Raw genomic sequence first — 23,252 nt, 5'->3', positions numbered from 1 at the left:
TTAAAAATCCCCTATTCTGAGGAGGTTTGAGGTCTGAAGCAGGAAGATGGCTACACTGCACTGAGGCTTTAAAAAATGTTTTTTAATGTTTATTTATTTTTGAGAGAGAGACAGAGACAAAGCACGAGCAAGGAAGGGGCAGAGAGAGAGAGACACAGAATTCAAAGCAGGTTCCAGGCACCCTACACGGGGCTCAAACTCGCAATCATGACCTGAGCTGAACTTAGATGCTTAACTGACTGAGCCACTCAGACAGGTTTTTAAATGATAGAAGCATGAGAAAGAAAGAAAGAAAGAAAGAAAGAAAGAAAGAAAGACAGAAAGAAAGAAGAAAGAAAGAAAGAAAAGAAAGAAATGAAAGGGAGAGAAGAGAGAGAGAGAGAGGGAGGGAGGGAGGGGAGGGGAGGGAGGGAGGGAAGGCAAAAAGAAAGAGAAAAGCAAGAAAGAAAAAAGAGAAAGAAGAAGAAAGAAAAGAAGAAAGAAAAAAAGAGAAGAAGAAAACAGAAAGAAAGAAAGAAAGAAAGAAAGAAAAAAGAAAGAGAAAAAAGAAAAAGAAGAAGCATCTTGTTAGATGAATAAGGTGAGGTTTGTGTGGGGTGGCGGCATGTGTGTGTGCGTTTTCCATACAAAGCCCCTAGTGACTGGGAAACACACTGTTTCCCTAATACATTGGCTGGCCCTGCGGGAATTAGGGGTTGGTAGACTTGGTAGTACACAAATGGACACCTTTGGAATTAAATAAAAAGTCAACAGGGCACCTTGGTGGCTCAGATGGTTAAGTGTCCAATTTTGGCTCGGGTCATGATCTCACAGTTCATGGGTTCGAGCCCTGCATCAGGCGCTGCACTGACAGTGTGGAACCTGCTTGGGATTTTCTTTCCCTCACTCTCTGCCCCTCCCCTACTCACACTTTCTCTGTCAAAAATTAAATAACTTAAAAAAAACTGAAACAAAATACAAATGGACATCTCATAACTCCCCACAAGAGCACTAAGGACCTGTATTTCCTTGGTCATCTGGAGAACACCAGGAAAAGAAGGAAAAGATCAGCAATCCCAGGCTGGAGGACCCAGCGAGAGAGGAGCAGCCGCTGGTGCCCTGAAGCTCCTAGTTACCCACCACCTGGACACTGTTGTGGCATCAGAGTCCCCACTCCAACAAGGCATCTTCAACCTCAGAGCAAGAGACAGCAAGAGTGGCATTGGTGACTTTGGCCACATGAATGCAGCATGCACATCCTGCTGAAGTGGAAAGGGGTGGTGACCACAGACCATTTGGAAAAAGGATAAGAGGGGAGACATTACCCAAATGAAAGGGGGAAGTGGCCCTGCTTTGAGAGGTGCCACATGGTGGAGGTATGCAGAGTGTCCTCAGGAACCACAGGCCATGCTTTGAGTTTCAGGAAGCCTGGACCAGTCCACCTGGCTTTCCAGGGACTGGCTGTCAAGCTGGTACAGAGGAGGCTGCCTGGGCTTCCCTTTCGAGGCTGCTAGTGGGTCAGCCTAGAGACAAGACAAGTTCTGACAGTTTCATTCAAAAGGGGCAATAATCAGCATATGCTCTGCAAAGAGCCTCCATCCCCTACTGTTTCATTCCAGGACTGTGCCGCCTTCTTGAGCACTTGGGTTCCGGTGGGAGTCTCTAGCAACCTTATTATACCTCTGCCACATATGCTTTGGACTCCTGACTGTTCTGCCATACAGGGGGAAAGGAGAAAGATCAAGAAAAATAGTAGCATGTGAGGGGTACAGTAGTAGGAAATACAGGGATCAGATCATCTTCCAGGGGCAAAGCAGCATCTTAACTGGAAAACAGACGTTGTATGCTTGTACAGTCATACGAATGTGCAGCCCTAGGTAAGGCCTTCCTCTCAGGTGATCTCTCATCTATGAAATGAAAGGGTTGGTCTTGACATGCCTGCTCCAAATCTTTTCTAGCTCTGACCCCAGGTAATTCAATGTACTCCTGGTACAAGCTCCCTGCTTGTAGGGAGCGCATCTTCCTTGCACCTGCATCCCCGACACCCGGACCTGCACCCAGCACACAGCACAGGCAGAGCAGACAGTGAGAGCCTATGGGATGAACGGCATCATCATGTAGGCACTGCACCTTGATGCTTGCCCTCAGGAGCACATTAGCAGACACTCAGGAACTAAGTAGACAAACCAATGAACGGGGCTAGGTGAAGGCTGATTTGATAGCAGTCAATCCAGATGGTTTGCCATCTGACAATTTTGGGAATGATCGAGGTGAAGCATGGTGACTGAAAGCCATGAGAGATGCCACACTGAAAGAATCTAAGCTGTCTGGGAGCCCCATCCTGTGATGTCTTTTCTCCTGTATGAACCAAAAAACAACTGGGGGGAGAATAAAAGCCTTGTAATAACTTAATGTTCAATTTTGTAACTTAGAGTAAACGTGAGTTTGAACTAAACTTTCCTTTATTGGCTGCATTCTAGAAAGGCATTTTTACCTCTGCAGGTACTTCCATGAGAAGAAAGGAGGTACATCAGAGGCTTCTCAGACTTTAATGTGCATGCAAATAACCTGGGGACCTTGTTAAAATCAGATCCTGATCTGTAGGTTTGGCATAGGGCCTGAATTCAGCATTTCTGACAAGCTCCCAGTGATGCCAGTGCGTGGGTCAGAGGACCACACTGTGAGTAGCAAGGCCCAAGGGCTGTGGTTTTCAAACTCAGCTGCATATTGGAATTTCTTGGGGAGCTTTCCAAACCAGGAGCCCCCACCCCCATCTGTAGAGATTTTGATTTAATTGGCATGAGGGCAGCCTAGGCATCAGGATTTTTTTTTAAAGCTCCCTGGATTGAGTTTATTATGTAGAAAAGTTTGGTACCTGACAGGCAGCCCTCTATTTCCCTCTCTGTGAAACAGGAATAAAAGTGCCTCTTTCTAATGACTTCAAAAGCAGTGTCTTGAGGACATGAATGTAATGTGTGAACAATCTATTCTCTTAGCAAGGAAATCAGCTTATTAAAAATACCCAGAGTTCCATTGAGACTCTAAGCATGGGTCAGCTTTAACAGCTCAGTCAAATTCTAGTTTCTGGCTCGGTTCTACAAGTTTCCATGGGTCTCTTCAAGGCCACCCCAAGGCATATTGAATATTTAATCACTCCTTCTGCTGACAACAGGCTTAGGTTATTGACGTTAGCTTTGTGTATAACTGGCACCCTCTCCACCTCAGTCCCCTGGTTGATTTGGGGAAAATTTGGAAGAGCTCCTTAGGCTTTGCACTGAGCGGGTCTCTGGGAACAACTGGGAAGACACAGAGAGGACCTTCTGAACCACTCAGTTTAAAGTAATTCCCAGATAGGGCGCCTGACTGACTGGCTCAGTCAGTTAAGCATCTGACTTCAGCTCAGGTCATGATCTCACGGTTCATGGGTTCGAGTCGCCCATCGGGCTCTGTGCTGACGGTGCAGAACCTGCTTGGGATCCTCTGCCTCCCTCTTTCTGCCCCTCCCTTACTTGAGCACACTCTCTCTCAAATAAAATAAATAAACTTAAAAAAAATAAGGTAATTCCCAGGAAGTAGACATGCTATATACTGTAAGTACGAAAGGAGAGCCAAATTAAAAATCAAATTAGGTTATTGTGGATTATTTACTTTCTGTTCTGCCAGGGAAGATAATAAAAGACTCCAAGTACACACACACAATAACTTCTCTTCATATTCTTCTGTGCCACATTACACACATTTTAGAAGTAATTATTTTCTTCTTATACTCTTACAGTAAATTACAATCAGGCAAGTATTAGTAAAGGAATAATGCCCTATAACAAATGTACACGTGTCCCCGTTTGGAAGGAGAGTTTCTCCCACATGTCTTCTCCAGCAAGAACAGTGCCTCTTTAGTCATGCAACCGTAGCTCGGAGACCCCTTTGCTTACCAGTGTAGTTTGCGGAATAGTTGTTTGGATCTAAAAACTTCTTAACCAGCTCACAATTAGACAAGACATGATTTGTGGTGATAACGTTGAGATAGTTCTGAAGACCTTTCTGCCTCTCAGCTATGAATTCACGATCCATGTTACCAATCAATTTTTTGGGAGGAAGAGGTAGACTTAGGCCTGCAATCTTTAATTAAAAGAGGAAAAAGTATTATACTCATGCCATCCCCAAAGAAGATGCAATATCAGAATCCTGAGCCGCCATATTTCATTAAGATGTATCCTAATTTCAGAGGGATGATAAAATGTGAAAAACTGCAACTGAGAATTGATAAAATGCTATATTAACCATAGAAACTTTAACACTTTAAAAACAGTGTTTTCTTTTTACCAAACATATACATGAGTAATTTCAAGAGTCAAATAGTTTTTTAATTGTTAGCAGTCCCATGACACTCTCCCTGAAAAATACCTCTGCCAACAGGTGACCTAGCCATTCCCGTCCCCGAGACAGCCGCGATCCAATTCTCTGAGCCAATCTTTTTGGTACAGGGGAACATTCACTAGAATTTTCATTTTAGGCATTATCTATTAATTTCCCATTATGGATTAAGTTCTCTTTCACAATCCTAATCTCATCCCCTGCACAACCTATTCCTAATCCCTCCAATATAGTTATAATTTTTACTTAGTGCAATATCCCTGCTACTTTAGGTTAAGTGATATTCACCTCTGAGCCAGAGAGCCATGCTACTATTCCTTTTTACAACTGGTCATTTCTGTTTGTTTGTTTGTTTGTTTGTTTTTAGTTTTCTATTCAACTCCAAGCTCTCCATCTAAGCATCTCTCAACATACTCAGATACAAAAATGCATCAATTCATCTTCTTGAAGAGTCCCTGCTCCAGGCAGGACTGGTGGTCCCCACTTCTGCTGCAGAACTGGCATCCTGGGACATCATGCTAGGGATGGCTTTTGCCTTTCTCCCTTGAACACCATTACTATATCCATACCTTTCTTTTTTTGTAGAGAATCCCTGATTTTTTGTGGAGATACTCTCCGTCAGCTTCCTAAAATGGTGCTGCAGAGGTCAATTATTTTGGAAAAGTTGCATGTATAAATGTCTTTATACTACCCTCACACTTGAATGACAGAGAATCTTGATGTGGAATTCTAAGTTGGAAATATTTGTTCTTCAGGATTTCTAAGAACTACTTCATTGTCTTCTAGCTTCCAGTGCTGCTGTTAACAGTAGATTCTTGCTGCATTTTGTTTTGTTTTGTTTTGTTTCCTGGAAGCTTTTAGGCTTTCTCTTGACTTCAGTTTGTGACATGCACGTGCCTCTCTGCAGGCCTATTTCTAGCCTCTGTGCTGAGTATGTAGCCCTTTCTATCTGGAAACGAATATCCTTATGAATATCTTTGGTATTTTCTTGTATTAGGTCATTATTTCTTCCCCTCCTGCCCTTTGCTTTCTTTTTCTGGAACTCATATTCCAGTGTTAGACATTCTGGACTGGTCCTCTATTCTTATCTCTTCACTCCTATTTTCCACTTTTGTTAAACAACTTTTTTTTCCCTACTGAACAAATTTTGGGGGATATTTCCTGTATCTTGCGGCTCTTCTAAAGAGTTTTCATTCGGGGCGCCTGGGTGGCGCAGTTGGTTAAGCGTCCGACTTCAGCCAGGTCACGATCTCGCGGTCCGTGGGTTCGAGCCCGCGTCGGGCTCTGGGCTGATGGCTCAGAGCCTGGAGCCTGTTTCCGATTCTGTGTCTCCCTCTCTCTCTGCCCCTCCCCCGTTCATGCTCTGTCTCTCTCTGTCCCCAAAAAATAAATAAACGTTGAAAAAAAAAAATTAAAGAGTTTTCATTTCTACTATTATCTTTTTTTAAGTACTCTTTTTTTTAACAGTATCCTGAATATAATGCATTTCTTATCTCTCTGAGATTATAAAAAATAATTTTTTTTCTGAAGTAGCTGTAATGTTCCTCTTGCTGTATATATTCTGCCTACAAAAGTTTTTTTTTTTCCTTTTTTCCTGTTTGTTTTCATTGTTATCTTTCAAGTTAAAAGTGTTCCTTAGGAACCTGGCGATCCTGGGATGCCTGCTTATACTGAAGAGCACAGCACAAAACCTGACTAGAAGGGCTCAGTGAGTGGCTGGGACTTAACTGCTGTGGCTTTATTTTAGCACGTGAACCTCATTCAGCTGTTTCATTGGGAGAACCTGTGATCTCCATACCTTTAATTCTTTCTTCTTAGGTTGGGCAGATCCCCCTCCTCCCAAATCTTCCAGTCCCCCTGCCTGGAGGGTCTAGGTCTGACCAGTAATGTTCTGTGAGCTAAAAGGAAGAAGGTTTTGGAAGGGGGCAGAGTTGGGGGTGAGAGGCAGTGCTGACATGTACTGTGTAATTATTTTTAACTGTGCCTGCATCCCCCAGGTCCAATGTTCTAACCCTTTCCAGATAATAAACTTCCAATCTTCTGCTGGAGGGAGAAGGGCAGCAGGTTGTAAGTTGCTAGATGGGGGAAGATCTGGAGATCTGTTTCTTAAACATACTCTCAACTTCTGATTTCAGCTTGACCTTGCCCCCCACTGGAGGCAGCACCTTGTGCTAAACCTTTGGAGGTTCTGCGGTGTAAACTGAGACACAATGAGGTTATCCATCTGCCTCCCAGCTCAGAATTCTGCCTTCCCATATCTACTTAATTAGCTCTCATCCACTGGATTTTCAGCTTCAAATGTTTTGTTGTAGCTTTATCCTTTCCTATTCTATTTGTCCTTGACTGTGTGTGTCTGTGTGTGCGTGTGTGTGAGTGAGTGAGTCGGTGTGTGTGTGTGTGTAAGATCAACTACTGCTGTTTTAGAGGGCTTCAGAAGGAAGGAAAAGTACATAGGTGCTCAATCTATCATTTTCCAGATCCCTTAAAACTTTACAAGTCTATTTTTTATTTTTTTTTTTAACGTTTTTTTATTTTTGAGAGAGAGACAGAGCACACGTGGGGTGGGGGCCGGGGGTGGGGGTGGGGGTGGCGCAAGGAGACAGAATCTGAAGCAGGCATCAGGCTCTGAGCTGTCAGCACAGAGCCTGATGTGAAGTTTGAACTCATGAGCCGTGAGATCATGACCTGAGCTGAAGTTGGGCACTTAACCAACTGAGCCACCCAGGTGCCCCATTAAGTCTATTTTTGAAACTTAAAGCATCACATTGGTATCTTAATTTAATGAGCAAAATCACTTTCAAAGAGCAGTGGTATTCTACACTTGTGCTTAGATTAGAGCAGCCCAAGTGACATGCATATTGATTGAGGGGAAAGTCTAAAGAGAAGAGCATCTTGAATTCAGACAAGGATGCAATGTAAACCACCCATGTGGGCAAACCTAACTTAGCCTGTGTATTTTTCAAACAACACTGAAGACCTTGAACTTGATATTGGACAAGATGAAAAGGTTGGCTGACAATCATAAATTGCCTATTTCTCCAACATAATTATGAAATGTGTCAGAGCATACTTAGAATGAATTTTCTATCATGGCATAATTTAGCTGCCAGCTAAGACACATAAATTTCAGGTCATTTCCTCATTCATACAATTCAGCTTTACCTAATAGCAGTTTCTTTATTAAAGCATACTTAAGAAGAAAGCACATCACTCAGCTAGTACACATCTAAGTGAATCACCTTATTATTACTGTTATTATTATTTTTGTTCTAGAGCATTGAGTAATATAATCAAAGGTACTACTAAAAACATAACTTTTTCTTTTTAAAAACTTTTATTAAGTTGCAGAATATAATCTCAACAGCGTGTGTATGTGTGCGTGTGTGCTGTGTGTGTGTGTGCATGTGTAAGTCCAGGGATATGGATTATGCATGCACCAAAAAAATGTCTAAAAGGACTGCCACTACCACCTTAAGAACAGCTAACTCAGATTGGGTTGGACAACCAATGTTTTCTATACTATGAAATGTTTACATTTCTCATTTACTATTTTTTTCAATTAAAAAAAAAGAAAAACTCTTGCTTATAAAGCTGACCATATATACAGCAAGGATTCTTAAAAATTACCATAAACCAATATCTGCCCCTTCCCTTGCACTACCCGCCCAACATCTATCCAGCTGAATCCCACATGACTCATGACAGGAAGAGTCACATCTGACATCATCAGATTCAACACCAACAGGGCTATTTTTCATTCATGGTGGGGATATGAAAATGAGTTTGATAAAGTATTTGTTTTGAACTTTTTGGCCTTCAAGCTTCCACCAATCTATTTGTTCAAGCTTAATTTCATTTTAGGAAAGAAAATGTATTGATCTGCCCCAGACATCCCATCAGCTCTTCCAAATCATCAGGTGAAACAAAGTGTTATTTGCCAACAGTTGGAATTACAGTATCCCTGCTATGCCAGTCTGCTGGATAGACTAGAGGTTTTTTTCCTACTCTTCCTTAACATCTCACAATAACTATTTCTACAAGCATTAGAAGTATGCAATATGTGTGTTATTTTAAATCTTGCCTTTCAAAAAAGATTAGCATTCAAGAGACACTTATTTGTCTTTCAGCTTTCTCCCAGGATTTCTAAAATGCTTGACAATTACAGAATATAAAACTTAGAAGTCCAATGACTCATTAGAAGGGAGGGAAAGAGAGGTGCCTAGGTAGCTCAGTTGGTTGAGCATCTGACTCTTGATTTCAGCTCAGGTCATAATTCCAGGGTCGTGGGATTGAGCCCCGCATCGGGCTCCGTGCTGGGCATAGAGCCTCCTTAGGATTCTCCCTCTTTCCACCCCCCCCCCAAGCCCCTCTGCCTGCATATGCTCTCTCTCTCTAAAATATAAAAATTAAAAAGGGAGGAAAGAGAGTACTAGCACAGAGAGCAACTGAGTCACTAATCTAGTGATTTCCTACACGCCTCCAACATTGATAGCTTCAAGCCATGACACTTCACCATCCCATTTTCGATAGCTTTCCTCTTTAACGTGCCCTATGCATTTCATTCTTGAGTTTCTTGTATATGGGGAAGAGAACAAGAAAGCCAGTAGAGGGGCGCCTGGGTGGCTCAGTCAGTTGAGCGCTCCAACTCTTGATTTCGGCTCAGGTCATGATCCCATAGTTTGTGGGTTCGGGCCCTCTGTTGGGCTCTGTGCTAGCAGCACGGAGTCTGCTTGGGATCCTCTCTCTGTGTCCCTCCCCTGCTTGTGCTCTCTTTCAAATAAATAAATAAATTTAGAATAAAAAAAAAGAAAGCCAGTGGAGAAGTCCCCAAAGTTCCATCCATAACACCTGCAGAGTGACAAGGCAAAGGGGGAATGATCACCAAAGTGAAGTCTAGAGCCCATAATCTGGCCCATAAGTAGAAGCCTCCAAATTATATGACAAACTATGTGGCAATTTTAACAAAACTAGCTTTTGTCTGGAGGAGTGACCTTCAAACTTTGAATCTGTCAATTTCTCACTTTCAATATCAGATCTCAGTGGTCTGCAAATTGCCTTCAATCATATTCCAGTGAGTGTTCTAGGAGTTCTGAGCTCTCAACAGACTCTTAACTTGTCCCAACACTCCCCCCAACCCCCCTCCACCAGGGAACACAGTAGAGTCTCTCTCTCTCCTATGTCAACAGTGGGAAGTAAAATTCAAATCACAAAACATTTATGCTACCACAGCCTGAGAAGTCATCTTGTTCAACCCCTTGTTTCAGATGGGGACAGTGAGGATGGAGAGGGGAAATAACTGACCCAAGGTCTCCCTGCCATAAGGAGCAGAGTCTGGACTCCTTCCCAATCTGGGCTCAGTTCCCATCATTTCAATTCCTGCTCCTTTCTTTATGTTGTTGTGTGTGGTTTCCCTAGATGGTTACTAATTGATGTTGCCTTTAAAAGAAGCTAGTGAGGGGCACCTGAGTAGTTCAGTCAGTTAAGCGTCCAGCTCTTGATTTCGACTCAGGTCATGATCTCACAGTTCATGAGTTGTGGCCCCGTGTTGGACTCTGTGCTGACAGTGCAGAGCCTGCCTGGGATTCTCTCTCTCCCTCTCTATCTCTGCCCCTCCCCTGTGCACTTGTGTGCTCTTTTTTAAAAAAAAAATTTTAATGTTTATTTATTTTGAGACAGAGACAGAGCACCAAGTGGAGGAGGGGCAAAGAGAGAGGGAGACACAGAATCTGAAACAGGCTCCAGGCTCAGAGCTGTCAGCACAGAACCTGACGTGGGGCTTGAACCCACCAACTGTGAGATCATGACCTGAGCTGAAGTTAGATGTTTAACCGACTGAGCCACCCAGGCACCTCCCTCTCTCTCTCTTTCAAAAATAAATAAACATTAAAAAAAAATAAGGTAGTGATTCTTCTTCACTATTACCACAAAATATGCTCACTATAAAAAGTTGGGGGAAATGAAGCTTTTTAAAATGTTTTGCTTATATAGCTTATATGAGCTTGTTTATAAAGAACTTGGAAAGTACAAAACAGTATAACGAGCCAGAAAAAAAAACATAAGCCATATCCTGCCACCTGGGGATCACCATTGTAATAGTTGGCATATTTCCCTCCAATCGTTTTTCTAAAACATTTCATGTAATTATATTATATTGCATGTATAATTTTACATCTGTTTTTTTTTTTCATTTTGCATTTTCCTATGGTGTCAGACAACTCCACATATGTGTATTATATTTCTCTTTCTTCAGCAGGAACTCATTTATCCGTCAGAAGGGTAATCAGACACTAAAAATCACAGTCAAGTTTTATTCTGTGGTTTGAGAGTCTTTTTGGTCTGTTTTATGAAGGTTGTTTTGAATTATTTTCTTGCCAAAAGCTGTGTGTACTTTCTTCTGTTTGTTTACTTGGATCTAGAAAAACCTCCCACTGAAATGATGTCTGGCCATATCCTGCCCAGCATAAGCCAACATCAATACATGTGGATACTTTGCATTGAAATTAAATGCACACTGAAAGTGCCTATTTAAAGGGAAAATTACACTGAAGCAAAATAAAATTCTATTATATTAAAAGGCCATCATTGAATAGTCATAGAGATTCAACCTTACATCCCCTAAGCAAGAACAATATGAGATAAAACCCTTTCCTCCCATCCCCATTTTTGGGGGCTGGGCCTAGGCAATTTCAAGTTCAGAACCTTCCTCCCATAAGACTTACTCCTGGCTGAATGACACTGTACGAAGATCACTGGGCAAAGGTTCACTTGTGCATTGTGGATGAAACCACACAGTAGGCCCAAAGTTGGCTCCCAGAAGCTCATGCCAGGGTGGAAATGTTGCATGGAAATGTCTAGAGAGACTTGTGGAGAAAATCCACTGTTGGAATACACTGCATTTCGGTGCCTCATCTACAGTGCCACCACAGACCCAGCTTTTGTCTAGTGGAAGGCTAGGCTATAAAAATCCATAAACCAATTAAACCCATCAATGAGTAGAATCTGATCTCTTCCAATATTTTATCTGGAGATTTAAATTGGTCATACTATAATTACAATTTAAAAAGACAGCATTTGGCAAATGCATAACCATCTGCCAATTATATAAAGGTCTGTAGACAACTCAGGCCAATTCTACCAGAGAGAAGTTAGCATTCATGTTTTCAGCAGGGCTGTAACTAATGGTAAAGTTTAGATACTACATTTGCTACTTCGAGATTATTATCAATGACCACAGCCTTTGAAGGAAAGGAAGCATTTTGCTCCCTGCCAGCCTGCAGTCTGACTGACTTTTGTGGGCAGGATCAGAGGTCACTCAGAATAATGTGATGGCTCGTTCACCGATGAAGGGAGCAGTGCTTCACCTCCCAGCTGAGCTGGTCACAAGCCATGTGCTCTGGCTCAGATTTATATTACCAATCAAATCTGAGATATGACACAAGCCCAATGGTCTGCAGTAACCCACAGCACTTGAAGACCAATCTGCTGAATGGAGACAGGAGTGCTATTGCCACTACTCACTACGGTGCTTAAGCCCCTCTAGGACCCTTCAAGCACATCTGTTTCCAGAAAAAGGCTCTGCAGCTCATTTCTCTGTCCATTATGGCCACCAAAGTGGGAATATTTAAACTAGAGGGATTTAGAAATATGTATTTAAGAGAAAAAAGTTACGGGGAACCTGGGTGGCTCAGTCAGTTGGTTAAGCATGTGACTCTTGGTTTCAGCTCAGGTCATATCTCGTAGTTCATGGGATGGGGTCCCAAGTTCAGCTCTGCTCTGACAGCACAGAGCCTGCTTGGGATTCTCTCTCTCTCTCTCTCTCTCTCTCTCTCTCTGCACCTACCCTGCTCATGCTCTTTATCTCTCAAAATAAACATTTAAAAAAAAGAGAGAGAAAAATTACATTGAAAAAGACTGAGTCTCTATTTATTGCTGAGTATTGATCTGCAACTGACTATGCAGCCTAGTTCAGTGGAGAGAGTCTGAGACAGTCCCAGCTCTAAGTGAACAAGTCCAGCAATTTAGTTAGTCATTCCCAATCTGTGCAAAGGAGATGATCACAGCATCCATGGCTGTGGTAAGGATGCAGTCTTGCATAAAGGTACTCACTTGCAAGGTGACTATCATAAATCACATGTTACCAACAAGTTTATTTTAGAGCCACACATCATCTGTTTAAAGTATAAGTCTATCTCCTCTGCCAGGGAAATTTGCTGATTTCTTGTTCCTGATATTGTCATTTCCAAACTAATTTCTAAGACAGCCCAAGCAATGAACATGCGTCATTAGTGTTTCAAATATTTACCTGCAAGCTGTTGTTCAGCAAATCAAAGTTCACTGTAATCTCCTCACAATCTGTAAGACAAGACAGTGGTGTTTTCATTTGGCAAAGACCATCTCTTTTCATTTCCTTATTTAATATTTATTGACATTCTAGAGCTCAGGCATTTGCACTAAGCGTAGGAGGGCTCATACCTGGTGCTTAACTTGCTTAACTAGACAGGCCCAGAAAACAGACCCAGAGTTGGCCGGGTCACACAAAACTGGTTAATGCCAGCCAAACCAACAAGATGCCAACAGGTAAGAGAGAATGATTTTGTTTCAGAGTGAATAGTCCTTTCAATATCCTTCTCATTAACCAGGCATCTGGAAAGATGAATTAATGATTTACCCAAAAAAGTTTTACTGAACATGGAAATCAAAGTAAAAGGAAATGGATTAGCTTTGAGGCCATTTCATCCTTGCCCTGGATAAAACTTCCCCCAGTTAAGATCCCCCATTCTAGAGACAGGACTGCATCTGCAGGCAGAGAGGCCACACCTCTCCCAGATTCTCTGCATTTCCCTCCCAGCAGACATCCACCTTCCATTGTCTATACATTCTTTCTTAGTTCTGCTTGATGCCATTGCTTGGGCCAGAATCAAATTCCACTAGTTCTTCAGGCCTCTGGGCAAGGAAATTATTTTGCTTTTGAATGGTATGACTTCAACCTTTTATTGATGATTCTCAAATATGAGTGAGCAGAATTACCTGCTGATCATCTAGGACTCCACCCTCAGAGAATCTCATTGCAGTAGGTCCAGGGTGGGGCCCAAGAGTCTACATTTTTGTTAAGTATCCCAAGGATTCTAATGCATTGCATCTAGAAAACTGCCTCAAGGATTCCTTCTTCTGGTAGGACAATGCTGTGCCCTGCTTGTTGAATATACACCAGAGAGTTAAATACAAGGCCATCCCCGATAAATACAAAGGGAGCAAAAGGTAGCAACAGCGGTTAATCACAGAGTAATATGCAAATCCAACCCTGTTCTGTCACTGATCTGAGTATGACCTTGGACTAGTTACTTACCTCTTGAATGTAAAATGGGGTAATACAATCAGTATAGAACTGTTTTTAAAGGTTAGGTGAATCGATGTGCTTGAACCAGTGCCTAGAAGAAATGCTCACTAGATGTAAATAGTATAATTATTGAAACAAAAGCATTGAATTTCAGGCAAAGGGGAAGATCAGGTGTGGGCCACTGTGGTCCAAGACTCGACTTAGGGATGACGAGCACAGTCAAGCCTGAAGCCAAGGTACTCGGATTTTTTTTTGTAGATTGAGAGAGAGGAGGGTCAGTATAATTACCTACTAGGCTGCACAGAAATGCCCCTATACAGAAGTCAGCCACCCTCTGAAAGTCAACTGACATAGAAAGGACACCTGCATCTAGGTAGGAAGTTTTTTCTTTTCTTTCTTGAGGCCACCCCTGAGGAGAGCAGACCCTGGGGCTGTAAGGTAACCCCTCACATACACACACAGTGAGGGAACTGCACTAGCATTTGCCCATGAGCGGCTTGGAGTCCATGAAAGCAGTGTCCAAGCTGTACAATATCCAAGGTGCTATCTAGCCTTTCTACCTGATGGACTTAACTCTAAACCTCCCCACCCACACCATGGCTGCAGGGGAGGAGGTGTGAATTACTAAGACAAAACCCAGGAATCTGCCTACTATCTATCTATCCTACTCTGGGCCAACTGGGGAACAATTCATAGATACTCTCTGTGGTAACATCCATACACAATTAAACCAAACACTGGAAACGAAAAAGCCTTTATATATATACTTATCTTAAAGGCTGAAGGTTTATATCTCAAAGAAACAGGATTCATACTTAACCATGTTTTGGTTTTTCCAGATTTTTAGATGCCCCGAGTCAGACTTTTAAACATATAAACATTTTATCTAATGACAAAAGAAACAAAAAAAAAAAAAAAGCCTACCTGCCAGCTGTTTTCTAACAGAAATTCCTCTTTGCACCCCGAATGATATATTCCTAAAAAAGAGGGGGAAAGAGCCTCAGTTATAAAATACCCAAATCAGAGGATCAAAAATATAAGTGGAAATATCAGATAAAGTACACTTCAGAACAAAGAAAATTCTAGAGACAGAGAAGGATATTACATCAAGATAAAACAGTTATCCACCAGCAAGACATAGAAATCTTAAATGTGTATGTACCCAAGCCAGAATTAGTACAACTGATGGAACTGAAAGAAGAATAGACAAATCCATGATTATAGTTGGAAACTTCAATAACCCCTCTCTCAGCAATTGATAGAACAATTAGAAAACCAGGAACAATATAGAACTCAACAACCACCACAACAATACATCAAACCAGCGATTTAATTAGCATTGTTGGACACTCCATCCAACAACAGCAAAACACCACATTCTTTTCAAGAGGATATATAGATGGCCAAATAAGTACATGAAAGATATTCGATATCATAGTCATCAAGTAGATGCATATTAAGACCAGAATGAGATATTACCATACACCAACCAAAATGACTCAAACACACAAAAAATAATACCAAATGCTGACTAGGATCCAGAGAAAGTGGACCACACATGCATTGCCAGTGGGAATGTAAAATGGCATAGTCACTCTGGAACACAATTTAGCAGTTTCTTGAAAGATTAACGTGCAAAATATCATATGACCAAGCCAATTGTACTCCGGGCACTATCTGAGAGAAATGAACATTTGTGTTCATACAAAGATTGTACACGAAGGATCAGAGCAGCTTTATTAGTAACAGTCCAAAATTAGGAAAAAAAGTCAAATGTCCTTAAACGGGAATGGTTAAACTTTGTTACATCTAATCATGGAAAACCACTTAGAAACAAAAAGGTGTGGTTCACACAACTGGATGAACTGCCAGAGTTATGCTGAGTGAAAAAGCCAATCCCCAAAGATTATAAACTACATGACTCCATTTATATCACATTCATGAAATGACAAAATTATAGAAATGGGGAACAGATTAGTGGCTGCTAAGAGTTAAGGCTGGGGTAGTAGGGTGTGTGGAGGAGGGAAGCAGGTGTGGCTATAGAAAGTGAGGTGCTGGGGGCGCCTGGGTGGCTCAGTCGGTTGAGCGTCCGACTTCAGCTCGGGTCACGATCTCATGGTTCGTGAGTTCGAGCCCCGAGTCAGGCTCTGGGCTGATGGCTTGGAGCCTGCTTCTGATTCTGTGTCTCCCTCTCTCTCTGCCCCTCCCCCATTCATGCTCTGTCTCTCTCTGTCTCAAAATAAATAAACATTAAAAAAAAATTTTTTTTTTTAAAAAGAAAGTGAGGTGCTATGGTTTGAATGATTGTGTCCCCCAAAATTCATGTTGAAATGCCCCCCAAAATGATGGTATTAAGAGACAGGACCTGAGGAAAGTTCTTAGGTTGTGAGAGTGAAGCCTTCATGAATGGATTAGTGCCATATCGAGGAGGCTCCAGAAGGGTTCTTTGCTCCTTCCACCATGAGGATACTTTGAGAAGGTGTCAGCTATGAACCAGGAAGAGGACCCTCACCAGAAGGCAATCACGCTGATATCAGACTTCCAACATCCAGAACACTACAGAAAATAAATTTCTGTAGTGTATAAGCCACACAGTTCATAGTGTTTTGTTATAGTAGCCTGAACACACTAAGATATGAGAGATATTTAAATCGATATCTTGACTGTATCAAGCTAATGTACTGATTGCCATACTGTACTACAGTTTTATAACACATACCATTGAAACAAATTGGGTAATGGATACATGGGATCTCTCTTGCATTATTCTTACCAACTGCATGTAAATCCACAATTATCTAAATAAAAGTTTAACCTTAGGCATTCAAACTAGCTGTGGTAGCAATCGGAAGACCAAGATCCAGGGGCACCTGGGTGGCCTCAGTTGGTTAAGATCTGACTCTTAATTTCAGCTCAGGGCTCAAGTCATGATCTCAAAGTTCATAGGTTCCTGCCCCACACTGGAGCCATGTTAGAGTGGAGCCTGCTAGGATTCTCTCTCTCCATCTCTCTCTGCCCTCCCCTGTGTGCTCTTTCTCTCTCAAATAAATTAAAAAAGAAAAAAAGAAGACTAAGATCCATGAGTTTCAGTGTTCAGAGTTTCCATTTTAATATGCTTTGTCAGCTAGAGAAGGCCATGATTAAGAAAACAGGTGAAAGGTGGAATAGAGATGCAGTGATGGCATTCCAGGTCCAGTGACCCCCAGACCGGCCTGATTATTAACATCTATCTCCCTGCTCCGGAGCAGGGAGAAGAGAGGGTATTAAAAATACACATTCCCAGGCTTTGCACCAGACTTACTAAATCAGAATCTCTAGGCTAGAAACCTAGGAATTAGATGTTTTTACAGCCTCCCCAGTAATTCTTACTAATAAGTAAGCAGGAAACACAGACCTAGTCCAGCCTTTGCTTATACACACAGGGAATCATGATGAAGGTAATAGATTAAATCATATAAGAATGTTAACATTTTTTCCTCAAATACTCAGAATCATTTTAATATCCTTGGATGGTATGATTTACTTGTAGTCACTACTCAACAAATGCTTATCAACACAGTATTCGGTAAATCCTTTCTACCAAATTAATTTTCATTTAAATAGGTTATTTAGAAAACAAAGCCAAGTAAGCATTGTTAACCCCGGTAAGTGGGTTTTAAGACAGATCATATTACACTATCATTCATTTCCATTCTGTTTATTTAGCAAAGGTTGATGAAGTTCACATAGCAGAACTTCCTGTCTTCTCAGGAATATATAAAACATGGTAATTCAACATATCCACTCAATTATGAGTGAATCAACTGTGTATCTGGAACTATGTTTAGCTGGTTTCATATGGGGATATAAAATAATGTTTTAAGAGTATTTGTGTGGTGTGGACAAATCTCTTAGCAACATGCTAATGCAATTATTTCTGAATACATAAAGAGAAAATGCTGAAACCATATGACTTCTTACATTTTGGGGATCAATCCTTTAGCTTGGAAATTTTCATTTTTTTCCAGAATTGTCTTACTGGCAAATTTTCTGAGCTTTTAACATTCTTAGAGTAAAGCTGAAATTAGCACATATAACTGGAATACTTCCAAACACTACATCATAGGCAAGCTCTTTTCAGGTCTAAAATTGAGGGAAAATGTTAATTCTCAAAAATACTTCTAACATTTATTATTTCACTATGATTTACCAGAGGAATAATAGTAATTTTAAAAATTCCAGTTCAATGTGGGCACTTGGTAGGTGCTAAGTAAACACCGATGTCTTGCTTATATTCTTTGAGTTTGAAGTTCAGACCTGCGCTTTACAAAGATGTGCTGCCAATTGCAAAACATCAACTAAGCACCCACAGTGTTCCAGTGCTGTGCTTCTTCCATGCTGGGGTGTAAGTCTGAACAAGGAACTACAGTTCTGGGGTGTCTGGATGGCTCAGCTGGTTAAGTGTCTGACTTCAGCTCAGCTCATGATTCTCACAGGTTATGAGCTCGAGCCCCCCATCGGGCTCTCTGGCTGACAGCACATAGCCAGCTTCAGATCCTTTGTCACCCTCTCTCTCTCTACACCTCCCCAGCTTGTGCTCCTATCTCAAAATAAATGAACATTAAAAAATAATAATGTTAAAAAAAAAAAGAAATGTACAGTTTGACCCCATTTCTTGCTTTCTTCTTCTTCCAAGATCCCATTTTTCAGCAATCTCCACACCAACATGGAGATAGATCGAACTCACAAACCCAAGATCACATGCTCCAACATGTGTTGGAGGGTCACATGCTCAACAACCAAGCCAGCCTCGCGCCCCTCATTCCTCTCCTTCTGAAGAACACAATTAGATTTTTTTTTTTTAAACTTGTCCTCTAAATATGTGACAAGTGTATCTTGTCTCGAAATACGTGTCTCAAATACTTGATTTTGGGGTCAGGAGCTTGAGACCTACACTGAGGGTAGAGTTACTTAAAAAGTTAGAGTAGAATAAAATAGAACAGAATAGAATAGAACAAATAAAATTCAGAATTTCCTGAAATATATTTGTGCCAGAACTAGGTATATACAATTCAACTGGCAAAATCCTTCCTATTGTACTCCCTTTATATCTGTTCCCTGCCCTTTATTCCTCTTCCCTCTCCTCAAATGACAGTAACAATATGTGTTCTAGTCTTCCATGTGCCTTTATTTTTTTCTTAAGTTTATTTATTATTTTGAGAAAGAGAGTGTGAGTCCGGCTAATAGTATCCTCGCTAAGGTATTCCTGAAGCCTCTTTACTGATACTCTACTAAATGTGTCTATTATTGTGATCTAAGATTACTATATTGTCTTTAAAAAAACTTGTTTATAAAAGGGCACATAATAATGATTGGGAAAAGCATTTGGCCGAAGGGAAGCAGTAACTAAAGATAATGCCTGGGTCATGGTCAGACTGTGGTAGCCAAAATGATATCCTCATTAATGTTCCTGCCAAGACATTCTTTATATTTAGGTCCGTGATCCCCAAAGAAGGTGATTCTTCTGATCAAATGACATTTAGCAATGTCTAGAGACATCTGTAGTTGTCGCAGGGGATGGGGGAGTGCTACTAGCATCTAGTAGATAGAGGTCAGAGATGCTACTAAACACCCTACAACGTACAGGCCAGCCTACTCCCACCCCCACACCCACTCCCACCCAAGGGACTACCTGGCCCCAATGTCAATAGTGCCAAGTGAGAAGCCTGGATTCAGGTGTATTGATAAACCAGTAGTCCCAGTCCATGAAGGCCTGGGATGCAGGATGGTGCTAGGGTTACTTCTGCCATCATCTGCCCTTGGCCATAGCCCCTGGCCCACTGGTACCTCACATACAATACCATTTGTAATACACACATGTCCACCTAGAGTTTGCTTAGTTACTGGCAGCCTCAAAGCACCACCCATTGTGTAAAAACACATTAAGGCACATTCAGGTTCCACTGAACTGTATATATATATATATATATGTATATATGGATGTATATATGTATACATGTATATATGTATATATGTATATGTGTATATATATGTGCATATGTATATATGTATATATATATCTCCATATTTTTTTTAAGTAAATTCTACCCCTGTCTGGGACTTCGATCTCACAACCCCAAGATCAAGAGTTGCTCTACTGACTGAGCCAGCCAGGTGCCTCTGCTCAGAAATATTTTTATTCCACTTTAGTGAACAAGGTGGTCCTTAACTACAAAACATTTGAATTTTTTAGCTTGCCTGGTACCACCATCCACTTGACCAAAGGAAGTACTTTCACCCGAAATCTCCAATTTGTAAACTAACACAGCACAGCTGTCCACTGCTTGCAACCAGGCTGTAGCTCTTATTAAAGCAGAGAGGAGAGTGCCCTGGAGACTAATAGAAACCCAACATTTGAAGTCAGGCCTCCTCCTCCCGAGCTGGAGTCAGCAGCCCAGAATCTTCCAGTGAATCATTCCCATCTTACCACCGTCTCTGATGTGGAACGGAAAACTGCAGCATGTATAAAAGAGACAATAAACGCCAAGGCCCATCAGGCAACAAAGGGAGAGCTAGGAGCTGCGAGGTGCGGCCCTGAGTCACAACAGATCTCAGCCTTGCCACCAAACCCTGCCATCTGCTACCACTTCCCCCAAAGGGCCCTCTTCTTGCCCCTCCTCACAATACCACACCCTTTATCTTGGCGGGGCAGGGTGGCTACCTTGTCAAGCCCTGGCATGTGAGATTGCGCTGGTCAGTGTGGTCTGGTGTGAAGTTCTTCAACTGGAAAGGCATCAGGACCACGTAATTCTGACTTAAGTGAGGTTAGAGAAGAGAGATGTAACAAATGAGGACCGATCTGGTTCTAGGAACCTTGCTAAGGCCCCCTTACTCCATACTTCTCATTCCATCCATCACAGCTGCCTAGAGGGGAGATCTCAGTCCAGCTCAGCAAATTAAGTGAGCTGCCCAAGGTCGCACAACTAGGAAGCAGCTGACTGGGAGTGTGACCCAAATACCTGATTCCCAAGACCTTCCAACCTGTCAGGCATGGCCAGCAGTGCTCAGTGACCTGGCGGGGGGAGGGGGGGGTGCCCTGAGTTTTTCCTGCAGCCCTGAAGATGGGGGTCCTCACTAGTTGGTGGAACTCAGGTGGTTCATTTCTAGTGATGTCGATCTATTGACTCCTATCCTGAGGGGGGCAGGGGCAGGGTTGGGGCTGTTGGTTCCACAACTGTTGATTAACGCTTCCTACATAGGCCATTTTCCAAGCACAGCATCCCCACTGGCATTTTGTTTTCTGAGTTCCCAAAAAAATATTGAAGATTATTTCCCTGCACAATAGCTGATATCCAAAGATGCCTTGGTTGGATGACATTTTAGGAAACACTGAGGAGGAAAACTTATTTTGAATCTGTCTGGCCCCAATGACCTTACTGAGACTATAAACACAGTTCATTTGGAAAAAAAAAAAAAAGTGTTAAATGAGCTAAAACCAAAACTTCAGCAAACCTTCAAACCAGATTAACCCAGTAATTCTTCTCCCTTCCCTTTTGGCATAGATAATCAGGTTTACTCAGAGACTCAAAGTACAGAGAGACAAAGGCAGCTGTTTGGAGGTATTTTACATGTCAGTGTCCCACATCACTATATCTAAAACAGAGGGTCCCAAACCTGCTTGCTGCATTCTAAAATCACCTAGAGAACTTACACCATTTTTTTTTTTTTTTTTTTTTTTTTTAGAGAGAGAGAGACAGCACAGCATTAGGGGAGAGGGAGAGAGGGAGGGAGGAAAAGAGGGAGGGAGGAAAAGAGGGAGGGAGGGAAAGAGTGAATCACAAGCAGGCTCCTTGGGATCATGACCTGAGCTGCAATTAAGAGTCGGACACTCAACCGAGACACCGAGGCACCCCAAATCACCTAGAGAACTTAAACAAACAAACAAACAAAAAACCATACCCATGGTCAGCCCTACCTCCCAGAGACTCTAATTTTAGCTTCTCTGAGAGGAAGCACAGGCATTAGTAGGGCCTAAAAGTTCCCGGGTGATTGTAATGTGCAGCCAGGGGTGAGAACCATGGTTCTAAAACTTCTTAAATAGGAAGCAGCTTCACACTGCAAAAATAAAAACCCTCTCAAGAGAGGAAGGAAACTAATGAACCAAGCACCCACCAAACCTCACAGCCTCCTCTATCCCCACCCTCTCGCCTCTCAAGGGTACAGTATGTACCTAACTTGAGCCCTGCGGGGGTCCCCACACTGGGCCCTGTAGTGGTAGAACCATCGAACCATCTGGAGATGGCCCTTTGAAGCAAGTAAGGAAGAACCATTACCCTCACTTTGCAGCTGGGGGCAATGAGTCTCTGAAGGGATAAATGCCTTGACTAGAAGTTATAGATCTGGGATAGGAGGCCAGGTCTCCACTACCCACTAGCCATATCGCTCCCCTGTATTCATCCCCAAATCCGCTTCCTCCTGGCGCTTTCCCTTCAAAGGAAGGCCCGCAAAGAATGCTGAGCACATGTGAGCTCGCTAAACATCCAACACTATCCTTTCCCTGCTCGGGAACATTTCAGGCTCCACTGGCCACAGAATAAAACCCAACTCCTTAGCCTAGCTTCCATGTTCTGCTATCAACCTAACCACAGTGTCCTAACCTGTTCTTTCTACTCAAACCTTCCTCTACTCAGTCAGACTCTGGGTACCCTAAACATCCCTTATCTACTCCCCTCTTCGCAGGTCAACACCTGGGAAGGCTGGCTGTTTAATCACATTACTGCTATTTTTGTCCTATATCTACCTGTGTCTGGGGAAGGCAGGTAGGTGGGGGGGGGGGGGGAGGATCTCTCCAAATGAATTAAATTCTTCAAGGGCTAGGATCACACATTTCTTTGTATCGCAAACAGCACCCACCACAAGGTCAGGCCAATAAGAAGTGCAGCAAATACCAGTTGGTGGGCATTTGTTAACTGATTGATTGCTCCTTTGGGAAGGAAGAAGCATGTTGCTCTTTTTCACGTGCATGTACATCAAGGAAAAGTCAAAGAGCATGCTCAAGAAAATCTCCATGCGGCTGCAGGTATGGGCAAATAGGTGAAGGGGATTAAGACGTACAAACTTCCAGTTATAAGTCACAAAGATGAAAAGTACAGTATAGGGACTATAGTCAGTAATATTATAACAACATCGTATGATGACTATGCTTACCCTGATAAGCACTAAGTAACATATAGACACGTTGGATCACTATGTTGTACCCTTGCAACTAATATACCATTGTATGTCAACTATCCTTAAATAATAAAAAAGAAAAATATTTTTAAAAAAGAAAGTCTCTGTGGATCTCCCAAGCCCTGATTTATTATCCCTTCAGTGGACTCAATATTCAACCCCATGGTATCACACAGCACAACAGCTGCAGCTCATGGGCAGAGGGCAACATCACCCTGAAGGGAAAGCCAGGTTTCTGGGGAAATTCTCAGTCGCAGGACTTCTGCTCAGCTCACCAGCCACCTGCCTGGCTGCTTACAATTCTTAATATTTCACTTAGAATTAATGATTACTCCTTACTCTGCTAAGTATC

General features: G+C 42.1%; 1 protein-coding gene across 1 annotated transcript in view; it reads right to left on the bottom strand.

The window, feature by feature from the left end:
- The window catches only part of PXK (PX domain containing serine/threonine kinase like), a 74,852-nt gene that overhangs the window by 35,429 nt on the left and 16,171 nt on the right, over positions 1–23,252 (bottom strand). Inside the window, 3 exon segments of the mRNA XM_030307106.1 lie at positions 3,912–4,098; positions 12,656–12,705; positions 14,615–14,667. Of these exon segments, the coding sequence (XP_030162966.1) occupies positions 3,912–4,050 (139 nt within the window). The 5' untranslated portion in view covers positions 4,051–4,098; positions 12,656–12,705; positions 14,615–14,667.

Source organism: Lynx canadensis, chromosome A2 (genome assembly GCF_007474595.2).
Source record: "Lynx canadensis isolate LIC74 chromosome A2, mLynCan4.pri.v2, whole genome shotgun sequence".
NCBI classification, from domain to species: Eukaryota; Metazoa; Chordata; class Mammalia; order Carnivora; family Felidae; genus Lynx; species Lynx canadensis.
This window is presented reverse-complemented; position numbering and strand designations above follow the sequence as displayed.